This window comes from Artemia sp. Qi Xiang Cuo, chromosome 10 (assembly GCF_049724085.1).
Source record: "Artemia sp. Qi Xiang Cuo chromosome 10, ASM4972408v1, whole genome shotgun sequence".
Classification (NCBI taxonomy): Eukaryota; Metazoa; Arthropoda; class Branchiopoda; order Anostraca; family Artemiidae; genus Artemia; species Artemia sp. Qi Xiang Cuo.
The window spans coordinates 26,144,577-26,163,848 of record NC_142803.1 but is presented as its reverse complement, the minus strand read 5'-3'; the positions used below and the strand labels follow the sequence as shown (position 1 = coordinate 26,163,848).

Sequence of the window (19,272 nt, the reverse complement as noted above, 5' to 3'; positions counted from 1 at the left end):
TGAATGCCCGACAATGCATAATAATTAAGTATATACCCTCCATGGGTTAAATGGGCTGATAGAACGAAGTTGAAATAAAAAACGAACAAAATTATCACCCCTCCACTTGTGCTGTCATAAATTGGCTAGCACTTTACTGAAAGCAAATAAATGGAATAAAGGTTGTTCTCCCACTGCTAGATAAAAACAGCCCCAAAGTGGGCTGCATCTATTATCAATTATCGCATCTGAGCCTCTGGAGCATATTTATCCGGTAATTTCGCCAGTGATATGCTAAAAGTTTGGAACAAAACAGTGCAGATATAAATTTTCTGGTTGTTACTAGGTATTCTTTTAAGCTTACATAATACTCTTTTTCTATAAAATCGTGGTATGCATGCAATAAACCAAGTGTGTAAAGAACAATTTGCCTTTTTGCTTTCAGTAAACCACTTGTCAATTTTACGACGGTATACGTAGAGGATTTGTTATTTTTGTTCGTTCACAGAGCTCTTTTTTGCTTTTGACTTATACTTATGTGTAGGTTATCTGATATACCGATTATATCTCTTCCTCGTTTTACCCATAACAGCGCTATATAGGGGTTATAATAGCGTTCGCTATTTTTGGGCTATTTTTGGGCTAGTGATTGCTCCTGTTTGGGCTATTTGTAATGCCAAAAACTTGGCAACACTGGCTGTAAGGCATTTAAAATGAATAGCATGCTGGAAAAGTGTAATGCCCTAAAGAAAGATTATGATCGTTGTTTTAACACTTGGTTCAGTGATCACTTTCTTAAAGGTTCGAAGGTAACAGATGAAGTTTGTGAACCTTCTTTCAAAACCTATCAGGAATGTTTAAAGGTAAACAGAAAATACTTTAAATGAAAGTGACATAGGCTAGCCTAGGCTATTTCTAGTGTACTTTTTTCTGGGAGTTTTGGTCAATTGAAAGCTTAAGACTCTTCATTTGCAGTGTTTGAAGGGACTAAGCAATCTATATATAGCCTTGCCAATTTAAAAGTCAATAAGATAACAGACAGGATGATCCTCAAATTGACTTCACAGATTGACATCCACCACATGGCTAATATGGGAGTAAAGTTTATTTATGATGAAAATAGATGATATATTTAGATTGAGGATGCAATTCTAGGTGTATATTTGCACATTAGGGGGATAGGGTATATATTCTGTGAATATAGCCTATAGGCTCTGAGAAATTCTTGAATTTCTTAGAAAAACTGGAAAAACAAGGAAAGAAGTGAAGTCAAAGGCTCTCCTCCTGCAAAATGTGTTAACTAGGATTAGTCTGCACATTATGGAGTAAGGATTATTTTCTTAATGTTTCCTTATGTCCATCTGGACTCTGAGGCTTAAAATACTGGTTGATCAGTTGGCTAACTCAAAGAATTGTATACATATACACTGTCAAATTAGCCATCTGGTGGTATCCCCTTCACAGACAGCTCAATTTTAGGGTTTGACCTATGTCAGGTTAGGCTGTAACTGCTGTCATGATTTCAAAACAGGGTTGCAAATTGCAGGGTGGTTCAGTTGTTCCCTAGATTGCAGTTGAAAATACTTAGTCTATTCCTTGTAGCCCATTTTCATTGAAGAAAATGAATCCCTGGTTCAATTGCAGACACAGCCCATCTCAGAAGGAACCATGGTAAGAAAACAATTCTTACTTCAAAATATGCAGAAAAAGGTAAAGGCCCAAATTAGAGTCTATTGACAAGGAAAGATGTTTAAAAAACAATCCATACTTCCTAATATGCAGAATAGAAACACAAGATTTGTCCTATTGCTAACAAGTAGGTATAATTTACAGTAATAATTGTAGCTAACTTATTTTACATGCAGCTCTGCTATGCTTTACCCCCCCCCCCCCCCCAATATGAAATTATATAGCAAAAATTAGATGTTTCCCATACATTTTCCCAATGTGTCTCTCTTGCTTCAACTTATGTAACCATAAATTCAGTCAACTATGATAAGACAAGAGTTATTGCACATAATACATTAGAAATATCTAATTTGGGTGATATATCTGTAAATTAGGTGGGTTGACAGTAAATTATAGTGGGGTTGCATGCTAAATATGTTTGCTACAATTATTATGTATATTGAATGAATTTTAAAATGAATGTGTTTTATTGCCCATTTTAAAGATACAAAATCACAATTAGAGTAATGAATAGAAAATAAAGAAAAAACACAAACAAGCAAAGGTAAGTAAACAAAGCTCACTTCTAATAAATACAAAATGTCATGTATAACATTATTTTTTAGCACAGAGCAAATAATAGCAGTGGCATTTTTATTATTTTTTAATTATTTTAATTGTTACTATTTTTCACTATTAAATTATGTTATTTACATTATTTCAAATTTATGTTCATTTAGGCCTACATTTTGTCTTTTTTTTATTTTATAGGTCCTACTTTCTATTTTATTTATTATGTTACATTGTACTAGCCTCTTGTCATGCATTGTTGTAATCTCAAAAGAAAGCAAGTTCAAGGACAATTTTCTCTTGAAGAAAACTCCCCTCCTGGCAAAATTTTTTCCCACAGAAAATTCCCTCCCTTCATAACAGAAGATTCCCCATGTTAATGATGATTATATTTTTAAATTTAACTTATTTGAAAAAATTTCCCCATGGAACATTCTTCTCTTGGAAATTTGTTGTATTCATAAATCTAAAAGTAATAAAAAAATGTTCTCTAGGAAATTTGCTTGTCAACTATTCTCCTACTGGAAAATTCTCTCTGCCCATATTAAAAAAAAACCTGAAAACTATTCCCCTTTATTGAAGAATTAAGTTCATACAACCAATCACTGAATTGATATATACAAATACTGATTCGCCCCCCCCCCCAAAAAAAATGTCATACTTTCCACAATAGAGTATATCCCTGACTGAATAATGCTGTCCTTTTCCCTATATTTTCATAAATTACTTAGATAATTTATTTCAATTACATATGTAAAGAGACAGAATAAGATATGCAAATCAAATAATATGCAAGCAGGACTGTATAATTTAAGTATCCAACATTTTTACCTTCCAGTTCAGTTCAATGTCCTCCCATAGCCTTTGTCATGTTCCTTATTACAGAGTCCATCAAAATAATCTATGTAAACAGGGATAGGACACAACTCTGCTTCTACATCAAAGAAACTACTGACTTAACTTCTTACCTTAACCACAGCAATATCACTCTCATGCATAGCATTGTTCATTTTAACATACTTGTCTAGTATACTATACAATCACAGGACCTTCATTAAGGCTCTTCCATCAGCTGAGCCAAATGCCTGTTCATAATCTATCAAATTGTGGACTAAAGAGGTATTATAATTGAGATGCCTCAACTATTAATCAAAGAATAAAAATTCAGCTGGTGTATTCTCCCCCCCCCTTCCTAAAACTACACCTGTTCTTTTCTTAAAACTTTATCTACATAGTCTCTAAGTGTAATAAGTATCATTGTACTCAGTAATTTGCTTCCTAGAGAAACTAAGGTAATGCCTGTGCAATTACCACACTCCCTCTTATCAGCTTTCTTATAAAGGGGTTTAATTAAAAAATATTTCATCACTTGGTAAACATCAGAAGCTTTTTCAAAAATTATATTCATTAAATTTAGTATTTACCTCTAATTTTGCAACCACCATATGTCTAAAACTCACTTTAATTTTGAATTTTGGTTTCCCCTTTTTCTTCTTTAGAAATTTATTGAATGTTATGGGACCATTGGCTATCTCATTATAGTATTTTCGATTTGAAAAGTATTGTTGAATATCAAATTCCAAGAGTTTACAGAAAAAGGAATATTATAATTCTGGAAGTGCATTAGATGACAGAATTTGTAACTAAATAATCTGTTAATTGAATATCCAGGAAACACAAATAATTCTACCATAAATAACTCAATTTTTTGTCTTGAGGGGTCTCTAATTTATAAACCCCTCAACACACACACACACATATATATATATATATATATATATATATATATATATATATATATATATATATATATATATATATATATATATATATATATATATTATTTTGTACATATTATTTAGTTTTAAGTCATGGGGTATCAAATCAGTAATTTCAAATGAATGTAGAAATTAATTGTTATCAGAATTGTTATTGTTATTTTTATAATGTGAAGGGCCACTGAAGCTATGATATCAATGGCTTTGTTGCTCTGAATTAGAAGTGGTATCTCTGTTTTTTTTACACCATTGTTGCTATTTTATAATGGCTATCAGACTGTTACATTTATGGTTTTGTTGCTGTATTTTTCTATCTTATTTACCTTACCTTAATTTGCACTTTGTCGTGAAATAAGGTCCAATCTTGGATCTGTTCAGCTCCATTGTTGAGATGGTAGTTAAAAAAAAAGAAAACATTTTGCACAAAATATAAAAGAACAGGGTTTTGACTGTGTTTACAGCCCAGTGACATGCCTTCCAACTAAGAGTGTGTTAGGATAGATGCAATTTAAGCATACTGTGTAACAGTGACCACAGATAGGTATGATCAAGGGGATCATTCTTCTGTAGTTTAGAGTAGACACTGCCACACAACATCAATTTATGTTTAATGTAAGATTGTTGGATATGACAAGTAGTATCAGCATCCTAGCACAACTCTGTTGTATATACATATATATTAATCACTATTTATGAGACACAGATGATGGCAGCTCCAGTTGTATCTTCAAGGTTTAGCTTCCCATTCTTTGTCAAGTCTCCTTTTAAAAACTTCAGCTGGTGCTGAAGACACTGTCTCCTGCTTAAACAGTTGCAATCATTAAGGAACCTTTGGCTAAAGAAGTCTTGTCTGATTCTACTGTTAACTCTAGGTTTATGAAGCTTCTTAGCATGACCTTGTGTTTGTCTTTTGTTGGGTAACTAGGTAAAGAGCTTTTTTGGGGTTGGTTGACAAATTTATATGTGAGTAGCATGTTACTCTGCTTGTATTGAAAGGTCAAAGATGGGAGTTTTAGGTTAGATAGCCTTTCACTATATGGTTTCTCACCAAGTCTGGAGATGCATTTGGTGGCTATCCTTTATATACCTCCAATCATTTTTATATCACCTTTGTAAGAAAGACCAGCAAGGCAGGTTTCAAATTCGAGAATTGGTCTCACAATTGCCTTGTATAGCTTCAAGAAGATTCTAAGTCATTGGCTAGTAAGTGTTCATTTAATTTGTGCAGTGTGTTCATGGAACTTCAGAAGATTGTCTATTTTGACTCCCAGGTCTTTGCCCCGGGTGCAAATTTGTAGAGGAATGGGGGATGATGTTTGGTTATCATTCATAGTGTATTGGTGCAGAGAATTTTTGTGAACAAAATGAATGGTGACACATTATGATATTTTGAAAGAGAGAAGCCAGCTATCTGACCATGCCTGAATGTGGTCAAGGTCAGATTTTATTGATGATTTATCAGGTACACCAAATAATTTTGAGTCAGCAGCATAAAGGGTTAAGTGGTTGTTTACTTCAGTAATCATATCATTTATATAAAGAAGAAACAATGTGGGTCCCAAAACTGTTCCCTAAGGTACACTGCTTAGAACACTACAAGGCTGGGAGTAGGTACATTTGCTATCTGTTGTGAAGAGGTTTACTCTATAATAAATAATTGTAATAAATTGAGTTGAATTGAATATAATGATTTGTAATAAAACAAGCCTATGGCTTACTCTTATTTAAAATAATGAAAATATAAAAAAAAATGCTTAAAGCAAAAAAATAGGATTTGCATTTTCCTGGGTGTAGAATTCTTTGATTCAATAATTTAATTTAGACCCAAGCACCTATAATAAATAAGCACAATAAGCACAAGCAGGCAATATAAGCAAAAGCATACACAAGTAATACATAAACAGAACAAGCAAATATAATATATAATGCTACATCTCCCTTCTTCACACTTAACAAGGTCTACATATCAAGCCGTGTTATTGGCCTAATCACTCTGCCACTGCGGGTCCGGGGCAAGATCACTGATACAGAAGGGAGTGGTGTAACTTCCATATTGTAAGGGGAGGTAGGTCTGATGTTTGCTGATGAGTTTCGTGGCAGTGGCGCCTTTTCTTTGTGTGAATCTTGATCTATTTTATGGACTTCTTCTGTTGGATAAGAATCAATGTCCGAATTTGCTGTGTGGGAGGTGTCCAGATAGGCTGTGTCATTGTTTTTGTTTCGAGTTGTTGGGGTGCCCGGTGATGTGGGGGTAGGGAAATGGCGTCGAGAGATATGGGTTCTGTTTCTTCGCAGCCTAGATCCATCAGCGGTTTCAACGACGTAGGATCTAGGATTTTTCATGTCGCGAAATGATTTTGGCTTTTGTCCAAGAGCTATTTGCCATTTTCTGGATAAATACTTTTTCACCCGTCGGAAGTTCTGGGAGGTTCTTTGCTGATTTTTCACAGTAAGATTTCTGCCTATTCTGTTCAACCAAACAGTGCTGCATGAAATCTTTTGTTGGAACAATTCTGGGTTTTAGCTGTTGGTATGTTGATGGCAGGATTGACCGGAGTTGGCGACTCATTAGAAGCTGGGCTGGAGAAGCATAACTGTCAACTGGGCTGTTCCTATATTCCAAAAGAGCAATATGGGGGTCGGTTCCAGCTTCTTTTGCTTTAGTGAGTATTTTCTTGCAGATTTCAACCGACTTTTCTACAAGCCCATTGGATTTTGGGTATATGGGGCTAGATGTTTTCAAGCTGAGTCCCCAGGACTGAGTAAAATCTTTGAATTCTTGAGAGAAGAGTTGTGGACTATTGTCAGGGGATATGAGCTGGGAAATCCCAAAACGTTAAAGACTGGTTTTCATTTATTCTATAACGTTGGACGAAGTTTGGCTTGGCAATTTTTCAACTTCAAAAAACCTGCTATAATAATCACTGATTATGAGGTAGCATGCTCTGTTCCACTTGAATAGGTCAATACCGAGGTGTTGCCATGGGATTGATGGTATCTGGCTGCTTCTTAGCGGTTCCTTCTGGTTGTTGGCAGCAAACTTCGAACATATTTCACAATTCTGGACAAACCTCTCTATATCAGCATTCATCTTTGGCCAGTATACGATCATTCTTGCGCGCATTTTAGTTTTGTCTATTCCCAGGTGAGCATGGTGGAGTTGGTGTAGAATGTTAGTTCTCAGCGTGTGAGGTATGATGATCCGCTGGCCTTTCAATAGCAGACCGTCGTGGACACTCAGTTCGTGCTGGATATTCCAGAAGGCCAAAACTTCCATTGGGCAAGACTGACGTTTTGACGGCCAACCATCATGTACAAGGGATGTGAGTGTTGCTAGTTGGGCATCTTGGCGTGTCTCATGCTGGATTTCCTCAAGTTTAGAGTCGCTCACTGGTAAGGATTTCATCACTGTATGGACATAAACTTCAATGTCGTTCTGTAATTGAGTGTCCATGTCAGGTAAGTGAAGACGTGACAGTGCATCAGGTATTGGTATTTCTGCTCCAGGGCTGTATCGGACTTCTAAGTCGTAGGGCTGAATCTGTATCATCATTTGCTGAAGCCGGGCGGGTGCATCATGGAGTGGGCGCGACAGGATAGTCTCTAGTGGGCGATGGCCAGTTGTAACAAAGACTTTGTGACCATAGATGTAGTGGTGGAAGTGTTTGCATCCAAAAACGATGGCATACAGCTCTTTCTCCATCTGTGAACAGTTCTGCCTGTCTTGCTTAGCGCCCGTGAAGCAAAACCAAATATTTTACCTTTCAAGGATAGTTCAGCTCCCAGCCCGTGTTTCGATGCATCGACCTTAAGGTTCAGTGTTTTGCAATCATGTTCAAAAAAAGATAAGCTGTCTGATATAGACCTTTTTATTTCTTCCATAGATGATTTGTGAACAGCTTCCCACTTGAATTCTGTGGCTTTAGTCAGGTCTCTCAATGGCTTGTTCTTTGAAGATGGATCAGGTATGTATTTTGATAGAAAATTCAACATTCTGAGTAACGTCTGAAGCTCCTCTTTTGACTTGGGATTTGGCATATCCTTTATCGCTTTTATTATTTTCAGGATCAGGCTTTATTCCTTCTTTGCTGATGATATGTCCAAAGTATTTGACCTGATCTTTTGCAAATTGGCATTTGTCTTTGTTGAATCGAATTCCTGTTTCTTTAGCTCTGTTGAGAACTGCATTAAGCCTTTCGTCATGCTCTCTACGGGATTTTCTATATACTACACAAGTATTCTGATGCCTTTAAGACCTTCAAACGCTTCTTCCATTTTCCTCTGGAATTCATCTTGCGCCGACACAAGGCCAAAAGGATATCTCTTCCACCTGTAACGTCCAAATATTGTGCTGAAGGTTGTTAGGTATGAAGATCGGGTAGAGAGTGGTAGTATCCAATAGCCTGAGCAAGCATCTAACTTGCTGAAAATAACTGCTCCATCTATCTCGGCAACAGCATCCTCAAAGGTTGGGATAGGGTAGTGTGGGCGTGTTATGGCCTTATTAAGGTCCACGGGGTCAATACATAATCTGACAGTTCCATCCTTTTTCCCAACCATTACCATGGCATTTACCCAATCTGTTGGTTCACTAACCTTTTCAATGATGTCAAGGGATTCCAACCTATCTAGTTCGTTTTTTAGCTTCTCTTTCATGGCTAGTGGTACTTTTCTAGCTGGGTGTACAGTTGGGGTTGCATTGTCCTTTAGATGTATCTCGCATTCTGTTTCAACTTTCCCTATGCCCTTAAACACGTCAACATTTTCAGATTCTGGGGACTGTTCAATGTTCAGAACAAGCCTGATCAGGTTCAGGTCTTTGCTTGTTTTGAGGCCAATTATGGGTGTGGTATTTGATTTGACTATGTAGAATACATGTGATTGTATAGGTCCATTTTTGTAGCTGCATGACAGGCTGCATACCCCAAGGTAGGGTATGGATGACCCACAGTAGGTGGTGAGTTGTTGAGTGGCTTTGGATAGCTTTGGCTTTTCTGACAGTTTACTTAAGTATTGCGATGGGAGTATGTTGACCTGAGCACCAGTGTCAACCTTAAATTTGATCTTCAGCTCTCTACTGACAGATATTTCTGCAAAGACTTCATCACTGCTGGAGTCTTTTCCAATTGTATATAGAAATACCTCGGTTTCTTCCTGATTTTGCAATTCACTAGTGAAACTAGGGCTCTCTGGGGCACCATTACCAACAGCATTCACTGCCTTGCTTCTGCAGACTTTGGCGAAGTGGTTAGTCTTTTTGCACTTTGAGCAGGTTTTTCCTTTAGCAGGGTATATGTGTTGGGGAGAGTATGTGCCACCACAGAAGTAGCACTCTGTTTTCTTATGAGGAGGATAGTATTTGCTTTTTGAAATGGCATCCACTTCTTGCTTGATTTCTTTGTGTTCAAATGTTTTGAGTTGCGCTTGGGTCGATTCATGTGCACAACAAATTGTGACAGCTTGGGTAAGTGTGAGAGTGTCACCAATTCCCAAGAGTTTCTCATACAGTCTAGGATTTGTCACTCCACATACTATTTTGTCTCTCACCATCTCACTTTCATTAGTATATCCAGCTGGTTTGACTAGAATTTTTAGTTCTGTTATGTATTTCTCAATATTTTCAGTGTCTCTTTGGTCTCGCTTTTGGAAGATGTAGCGTGAAAACGCTTGGTTTTTCTTAGGGGCTGCATACTCTCTGAACTTTTTCAAATACACCTTGAATTTGTCTTTATCTGCTTCTGTGAGCTCAAATGTTCTGAATTTCTTTCGCCCTTGATTACCAACCCGTATGAGAAGGTAGGCACATAGCACTTTCTCTGACTTTTCAGCAAGGGGACCTTCGCGCATCAGTGTTGCATGACTCTCGAACTTGGTCCATTCAGAAGCAAGATCATCGGTGTTCCAGTTGATTGATGGTTGACTAATATCCATGACTTCTGACACCATGTAGAATTCTTTGATTCAATAATTTAATTTAGACCCAAGCACCTATACTAAATAAGCACAATAAGCACAAGCAGGCAATATAAGCAAAAGCATACACAAGTAATACATAAGCAAGCACAAGCAAATATAATAGATAATGCTACACTGGGATTTCTTGTGATACTTACTATTATTTTTCTTCTAACTGCAGACTTTGTTTACAATTTGATGTGATCATTGCTGTTGCCTATCTCCTAACCACAGATTTTGTTGTCCATCATTTTCATGTGATATTTGTTGAATGCTTGTTGTCATCTATCTTATAACCAGAGATCTTGTTGTTCTTCATTTTTGTTTACCATTATCTCAGACATATTTTCCATGCCTTTTGCTTTAGCTGTTTAGATTCATTCTCCATTTTGTATAATTTTGCATGATGTCATTAGATACCAAAATAACTTCATTTCCAGCTTTTTCACACTAATTATATTTCTGCTTTAATTAATTTGTTGTATAATTCAGTAATAAACAGGCATGGTTGTTACTGAATGGGCATATTCCATTGCATATACCGTCTGAAATATCTATATTACACATTAGTATAATTAATTAATGTTATTCTTTAGTTCCAAGTCATAGGATGGCAGATCAGCAATTTCAGTTAAATTAAGAAATTCTGGCATTTATTTAATACCTCCTTCCAATTTGTTCATTTGCAATTCAATGTGATTCTTGCTGTTGCTTGTTCAATACCTTTTACTTTAGGTGTTTGGAGTCATTTGTCCTCATGTATAATTTCACATGCATCATAGATACCAAAACGATACAACAACCCCTGGGAAAAAGTAGTGTAATTTGCTTTTTATGCATTAGCATAGGGACCATGTTATTCTTTAGTTATAAGTCATAGGATAGGAAATCTGCAACTTCAATTATATTAAGAAATTCTGGTATGAATTCATTTCCTCCTTCCCGTATATCTTTGCATATGCTAAAAGAACACATTCCTTCATCCCTGTGTGGCAAATCAGTAATTTCAATTGAATTAAGAAATTCCTGTGTGAATTCAATTCATCCTTCATGTTTACACTTTACAGACACTAAACCAAGATATTCCTTCACTCCATTGTAATTTTGATTTGTCTTTTAATTTATGATTTCATTGTGCAACATTTTCATTTGCAAATCAATGTGATTCCTGGTTTGCTTGTTTCATGACTTTTGCTTTAGCTATTTGGAGTTGTTCATCATCTTGGGTAGTTTTGCATTTATTATAGATGCCAAAAACAACACAACCACCCTAATTTTCTTGTTACCTTATATTACCTCTTCACAATAATAATGCTGCCCTAGTAAGTGAAAGTATCCCCTTGGCCTATTTTCTTGTTGCCTATTATTACCTCCATGGCATCCACCATTTTAATAACAATACTACCCCTGTAAGCATAAGTAACTCATTGATCAATTTTCTTATTACCTAACATTACCTCTTCATCTCCTCTTATTTGTAGTCTAGGCAACTTAGTCTTCTTAACAGCAATTTTCAAACCAGTTGTTGGACACTAAACTCTCACAATGTCCAAAAATTCATTCATTTTACTAACATTTTTATCTATGACTCAAGTCACCTGTATAATTTAAGTATCCGACGTTTTTACCTTCTAATTCAGTTCAATGTCCTCCCATAGCCTTGTCATGTTCCTTATTACAGAGTCCATCAAAATAATCTATATAAAGAGGGATAGGACACAACTCTGCCTCTACATCAAACAAACTACTGACTTAACTTCTTACCTTAACCGCAGCAATATCACTCTCATGCATAGCATTGCTCATTTTAACATACTTGTCTAGTATACTATACAATCACAAAACCTTCATTAATGCTCTTCTATCGGCTGAGCCAAATGCCTGTTCATAATCTATCAAATTGTGGACTAAAGAGGTATTATAATTGAGATGCCTCAACTATTAATCAAAGAATAAAAATTCAGCTGGTGTATCCTCCCCCTTCCTAAAACTTAACTGTTCTTTTCTTAAAACTTTATCTACATAGTCTCTAAGTGTAATAAGTATCATTTTACTCAGTAATTTGCTTCCTAGAGAAACTAAGGTAATGCCTGTGCAATTACCACACTCACTCTTATCAGCTTTCTTGTAAAGGGGTTTAATGAAAAAAAAAATTTCATCACTTGGTAAACATCAGAAGCTTTTTTCAAAAATTATATTCATTATCTTTATTATTTACCTCTTATTTTGCAACCACCATATGTCTAAAACTCACTTGCCACACTGTCAGCACATAGGACCTTGCCATTTTTTTAGTAGGGTGAACTTGGGTAAGTCCAACACATGACTAATTCCGACATCCCGTCTTATCTGGCTCACTGATGACAGATGTCTATGGTTCCGTATACCATCTTCTTCCTTTGGCTTGGGTACTTGACACCAGTGTCCAATATTTCCACCATTTTCAATTTCTTTTGTAATAAAGGAATTTCAAAAATTCAAAAAGGACATTTTTGGCCATGAGTTAGGTAGCAATCTTTAAGTGATAGTGCATGAACATAGAGAGATGATAGAATGATTCTAAGCAGCTAATGAGTTAATAGGATAATTTAAGTAATTACTGTTATTTATTTGTATTTTATTCTCAAACCAGTCAGGAGATACACCAGGTGTTGGACTTACCCGAGAAAAACTCCAATTTGGGGTAAATCCATCATTTCTGACTTACCTTGTATGGGGTAAATTCTGACATACGGGGTTTTATTTACCCTGTGTATACAAGTGGCTAGTTTTTTTTTTGTAATTTTAGCCAACATTTCAGTTTATTTGTCAACTATTCACAATGTTAACAATACATAATATACAAACATATATCAATGTGAACAAAATCAGTACTCATTTCACAAACAAGCAGACAGGTGAAGACTGGTGCTTTGGGTTTAAGAAAAGAAACGACATCTTGCTCAAGAGACCTGAGCAACTTGAAAACCTGAGGGCTGTGCAACAAACAGCCCCTATATCATTTTAAGATTTCATGACCTGCTACCAAAAACAGCAGATGAGCTTGACATCTTAGACAGACCTGAATGTTGGTACAACTTGGACAAAACTTCGTTTTGTCACGATCCTGATAGCCTTAAAACCGCTGGCGCGAAAGGATCCCCAGCACCACAGTGAATTGGTTGCAATAAGCGTGATAACACAACTGCTCTCACATGCATTAGTGCAAAAAGTGAGAATCTGTAACCACTGGTAGTCTACTTGGGCAAAAACACTTAAGCCCATGGCTACCCGTTAAAGACCATCCATATGCGTATTTTTCTGCCACTAAGAAAGGATGGATGACAGCGGACTTCTTCTATAACTGATTTAAAGATGTTTACCTGCTTTAGGTGAAAGGAATAGCACTTGTTATTTCTGACAGCCAAGACTCCCATTGGTTCTTGGCTCTTATGGAACTTCCTTCAGCAAAGGAAATTACTATCCTCAAGTTGACAGCCCATATTATGCAGCCCCTTGACAGGGTTGTTTTCAAAGGGCTGAAATCATCTTATGGGCAGAAGCTCGTGAGCTGGCAACGAGCACATCCAGGTGATATCTTGCAAAACCAAGAATTTGTGAAAATTTTATGTCAGATCTGGGAGATTTACCTTACCCCTTCACTGATTAAAAAATCATTTCAAACAATAGAAATCTACAATGCCAGTATTCCAGCACGTATAAACTGCAATGTGATTGACAAGGTGAAGTTTGATCCAGCCAAGTTAAAACAATATGTTGTGACAAAGAAATCAGATTACTATTTCAGTGTTGTTAGTCCAAAAAAGATTCATATGCATGAAAAATCATTTCAAGAACTTCTCTTGGACTGAGGATGCCGTCCTTTTCTTGATGCCTCAGCATCCAAGATATCCAGTAGGCAGAAAATTGCTCGGTAAGTTGAAGTAATCACATCTGTTGAGGCTTTGAGAGTGCTTGAACAAGGAGAGAAAAAAGAAAAGCTCGAGAACAAAAAAGGAAAAGTAAAAGAGAAGATGCTCAAGCCGAAACTGAAAAATAAAGATGATCTTTCCAATGAAGACTCTGACATCTCTCTGGGCTCCTCAACTGAACAAATGGACATCTGTTGTACTGTTGGGACTCAGTATGAAGAAGAGGAAAAAAAAGAGGCTAAATGAGGAAACGAGACTATCCTTTAGCATACAATACCAAACGTGATCAACAAGGCTGGTATATTGAAAGGGAGTTTGATTTTCCTGATGAAAATCTTGTTCATATAGAATATCTTTGCTGACTGATCCTTGCCAACTATTTATGTGACTGGCTAAAAAAGGATGACATTGACGAAGTTGAAGAAGAATACATCTTAGCTGAACCATTGGCGCTTTCTGGAGCTGGTTATTTCACTCTACCATCATTCCAAAGTCGGCTCGTCACCATTCTGTACTGAGAAGCACAATAGGACCTGCAAGTTATGAAGAGTTTGCTTTTTTGACTCCCTCTGATACTATTAGAAATTACTTTTTTTTTACTAAAAATAAAACCAAAATTACCTTTTTTTTCACAATGATACTAGACCCCGGCGCACCGACCAAACGCCGCCAACGAGAGGCCCGGTTGACCGCCGCCGAAGTGTCGCAACGTCTCCGGCGCGCCACACGCGTGCCGCCACCGGTAGAGGCGGCGGCGTTTCGCTGACTTTGAATTAATTTTGCAGTAATTCTTTATTGCGTCAACCCTAAAGTCGGAGCTTCTCTTTTCTCGTGTGGTTAAGTATTTCGATTTTCCTGATTAGGAATAAAGCAGGGCTTGCAATATCCCCGAAATTTTGGGTATTTCCCCGAAAGCCTGTATGTCATCCCGAAAAAAAAAATTTGGTTCCCCGAATCCCCAAAAATCATCCAATCACGGTGCCACCCCCAGTGATTTATCACTAGTGACTATCCCTGCCAAATATTACTTTGTAAATCATTATTCTTCACTACTCTCTTGTTCATTAATTTTTGTCTCTTGTGTTACTTTACATATAAATCAGACTGATACAATCACAATATACACTGTTCTTCATATGTTGACAAAAGTATTGTCTTTAGGAAATTAAATTAAAAAAGAAACAAGTTTTTTCACTGAAAGTAAGGAGCGACATTAAAACTTAAAACCAACAGCTATTATTCCGTATATGAAAGGGACTGTCCCCTCCCCGACGCCCCGCTCTTTACGCAAAAGTTTTTGTTGTTTTAAAAAGTAGAGTGGTGAAAGAGTCAAACTTTAGCATAAAGAGCGGGGTGTTGAGGAGTTGACAGCCCATTCATATACGGAATAATTGCTGTTGGTTTTAAGTTTTAATGTGGCTCCTTACTTTCAGTAAAAAAAAAAACTTGTTTTTTATGTAATTTCTGAACGTTTTTCAGCTAATGCAGGTTCACTTTTGGCTCACCGTGCATGAAAAATTAAAACACAATTTGCATATTAATTTTGGCAGATTTGATCCGAATGTGAAGAGTCTCCCCTTTTCAATACCTTTCTCTTTACCCTAAAGCTGTTAAAACTTTTAAAAAAGCTTCCTATTTTAATTAAACAGCCCCCGTGTTTCAATTTTAGTAAAAAGTCAAACTTTAGCGTAAAAAATAAGGTATTGATGAGGGGGCAACCTTTTCATATACGGAATAATTTCTGTTCGTTTTTCAAATAATGCCGCTATATCTGGCCTACCCTCTATGAAATATACCCCTCCCCCTCTAGGAACTCCTCCATGGAAATTTTATCCAACATAAAGTGCATCCTACCCCCCCTCCCCCTGTCAAATTCTCTCCAGACAGTTCCTTCCTCGCTGAAAATCCCCCCCTCCTCTGTAAAGTTGCTTGTGGACAATTTACCCTGAAAAATTGTCGTTAGCATTTTTCATTGGAATAAGACTTTAATCTATAAGCGGTTTTTTGGTCACTCCAGAAATGCCCCCTTCCGTGGAAATTATTTCCCAGAAAACGAAACGCACGGAAAAAAGCCCCCGGATAATCCCCCCAAACATCTCCATATAAGAAATTTGGCAAAGAGAATGTAAGACAATTAAAAAGAATTTCGTATAGTAATTCTGTCAAAACCCCCCAGTGTAACATTTCCCTAGAATATTTACTCATCATAAATTTCCCTCCCAAAGGAAGATTCTCTCCTTAGAAATCCATCCCCAAGTGCAAACCTCCTCCCCCCCCCAAAAAAAAATCGATGTATACTTCCCAATAAGAAATACTATATGCAAACAGTGGACAAAGTTCACAACTTGCAGCCCTTCTCCTGGGGACAGTGGTGGGTCATTTTACACCTAAAGACATAGTTATTAGATTTTTCGATTATGCTGAACAAAATGGCTATCTCAGAATTTCGATCCGGTGACTTAAGGAAAAAAATGAGCTTGAAAGGGGGCCTAGTTGCCCTCCAATTTTTTCGGTCACTTAAAAAGGGCACTAGAACTTTTGATTTCCGTTCGAATGAGCCCTCTCACGATATTTTAGGACCATTGGGTCGCTACGATCATCCCTGGGAAGAAAAAACAAACAAATAATAACGCATCCGTGATCTTTCTTCTGGCAGAAAATGTATACAAAATTTCACGTTTTTGCATATAGGAGCTTTAAATCTCTACAGTAAGGTTATCTGATACGCTGAATCTGATGATGTGATTTTAATTAAGATTATATTACGTTTAGGGGGGTGTTTCCCCCTTTTCTAAAAATAAGGCAAATATTCTCAGGCTCGTAACTTTTGATGGGTAACACTAAACTTGATGAATTTATATATTTGAAATCAGCATAAAAATCCGATCCGATTTGTGTGTGTCCCCTTTTAATTAGATTCCTAGGATCTTATTGAATGCCACAGCGTATCTATTATTTCAACTATTATGCAACGGAACTGAAACGCCACAGCCATTTCGTTTCTAACAGATTTATGCCTCTCTTGATGGATAACGAAGAAGACCAGCGTCCAGCCAGCAACTCGCAAAGTTTTTAACTCATAAACAGGTCCGAATCTTTTGTAAATTCAAGCTGGGATTTGAGAAAGACTGATGAAAACATTAAAGTTTGTGGTCAACATTGATCGTGCAGGCAGCGCACCGTCGCTGCTATTTTTGGTCCCGCCGCCGCCGGTCTTCTCTTATCGGCGCGCCGCCGGGGTCTAAATGATACTATTTGAAATCAAAAAATTTTCCCCCATTATTTGAAGTATGGTGTTACCTTTTTCATGTTTACAGTAAAAATTTGGAACCACCACTCTCAGAAACTTCTTCTATGTACAGGGAAGACTGATACTGTTGGAAATGCCCCATAGTAGACAGAAAACCTGTTTTCCGCTGTGGCACACACATACTATTAACAAGAGTTTTTGTTTTGCATGGTTTTCAGGTACATAGAGGTATCCTCTATCATGTCTTAGGGTGACAAAATTTTTATCTCTGCGTACATAGTTTGACCTCCCTGAGATGAGTTACTTTGGTGATTAATTCACAGAAACAATAAAACTTATGCACTTTCTGGATTGTGAAGAATATCAATAGTGTCACCAAGAACAACATCAAATCGATTTTATTGTGCCAGCAACTTAAATACAATTTTGGGACCAAATTAAGCTGAAAAAAAACTTAATAAGGGGTCAGACTTGCGCACGTTCACCCTACTGTATTTAATTCCCCCTTGCAAAATAAATCTTCCTCCAATACCAAATTGCCGGAATTTTTCATTCTCTTCTATCATTTCCTGCAAATTTATCATGGTTTGAAACCTTTTGAAAATGTTCTTCCAGTCCCTGTTTCCCTTAATTTCTCAGCATACCTAAACATATGTGAAATGTCACTTGTGTAAATGTAACCTGATATTTAAGATATTCTTATGATTTGTGTTTATTGCCATTCTATAGATTGTGCAGTCCTTGCACAAAAGAAATTCTTGCTTTGGATAGGCCATAATTTTTTCTGCACTTATTTTTCAGGAGGCACTGGTAACCCACAAACTGAACCTTGGAAAACTATTAGAAGAATCAGAGCAAGCCAAGAATAAAAACAATTCAACATGACATTTTGATTCAAATTTATTTTAATAAAGAAACTTCAAAATGATCTACAATAATAGAAATATAACCAAAATGCAGGATTATCTACTAATTAGCTGGATATAAATTTTTGGATGTTTTCCAAGAAGCTAATGTACATCTTGTGTTCAAATCCAGTAGAACAGTCTGAAAGCTTTTCCGCAAATTCGTTTGAAATGCCTCGCTCTTCCAGCATGTTCAAGAACAAGTCATACAGGTACTGAAAAAAATTTACCGAGTTGAGCTGCACAAGGCAAAAAGATGAATTTTTATAGCAATTGGTGATATAGAAAAATATTTGGGGCGGGTAAAGTCGAAGGTAGGCTCTCATTTTCACCCCATGTGCGGAGATTGAGATTATAATTTAATTCAATTTCGGGTTTTGTAAGAAATTAGACGGATTGAGGGAGGAAATGTTTCCAGGGTGGTATATTAGAGAGAAATGGGTTAATTTTATACTATATGATAGAAGTTTTAGGGGGATTACGGCATTTGGAAACTTGGTGGGTCAGGTAAGGCACATAGGGACCATTTTTTGTAATTTATTTACGTATTAACTTGGGTTCAAGAGTTTCTTTGTTTAAAAATTTTGTGTTGTTTTACTTTTGTATTAACCATAGTCATAAAGGCTTTCAGTGTAATAAGTGTAATATCCTATCATTTAAAGCATTTGCTATTACAGCTACCATATGCAATTACAACAACTTAAATGCATGTATATATTTGTTTCATTAACAACTATTAATTAAATTTTTATTTCTAAACATCTTTAGATTCAGGACAACTATAGTATGTCTCAACTTAAAGAAAACTAGAAACAAACATAAAACCATTAAAAAGAATTGGTTGATGGTTCCTTAACTTTATTACTTCAAAGACCCTACAAAGCTAAAACAAACTGCAAGGTGGGGGAATGTTTCAGCAATTATTTCAAAACTTGAAAATTAAACCATTCTCTTTGGAAAAGTGCATAAGGTACGCGTTTTTTCTGGATTTAGATAGCACTAGCATAAAAATGTTTGAGAATTAGTATATATGCTATTTGTATAAGGGCATACCCATGGGTAAGGAGGTTTGGCTCAAGTAGTTGAAGACCCCCAACCCTTCTCTCACTTCTTTAGAGTATCCTTCTTACAAAAGTATCATTATTATTAGAAAAAACGAGTATTTTCCTAATATAACTTTTAAGCTAGCCAAAACTTCACAGTTGACCTAATAAATAGAAATGAGAATCATTACACATTTTGTTCAACTAAGCCAT

The 19,272-nt window shown here is 36.4% G+C and overlaps 2 protein-coding genes across 2 annotated transcripts in view; one reads left to right on the top strand and one right to left on the bottom strand.

The window, feature by feature from the left end:
* The first annotated feature begins 692 nt into the window (after positions 1 to 692).
* Positions 693 to 18,039, top strand: LOC148947617 (uncharacterized). The gene is made up of 2 exons (XM_089095322.1): positions 693 to 842; positions 17,913 to 18,039. The coding sequence occupies exons 1-2, from the start codon at positions 693 to 695 to the stop codon at positions 17,994 to 17,996; spliced, it is 234 nt and encodes a 77-aa protein (XP_088951448.1). The 3' UTR covers positions 17,997 to 18,039.
* The window catches only part of LOC148947616 (complement component 1 Q subcomponent-binding protein, mitochondrial-like), a 91,076-nt gene continuing 89,799 nt past the window's right edge, over positions 17,996 to 19,272 (bottom strand). Inside the window, exon 5 of the mRNA XM_089095957.1 lies at positions 17,996 to 18,231. Within this exon, the coding sequence (XP_088952083.1) occupies positions 18,085 to 18,231 (147 nt within the window). The 3' untranslated portion in view covers positions 17,996 to 18,084. The remainder of the gene's footprint in view (positions 18,232 to 19,272) is intronic.

Excerpts from the sequence above, each read along its gene's own strand:
- LOC148947617 (XM_089095322.1), top strand. The coding sequence starts at position 693 with ATGAATAGCATGCTGGAAAAGTGTAATGCCCTAAAGAAAGATTATGAT. Across the intron at positions 843-17,912 it reads CCTATCAGGAATGTTTAAAG|GAGGCACTGGTAACCCACAA; the intron begins GTAAACAGAAAA and ends CTTATTTTTCAG.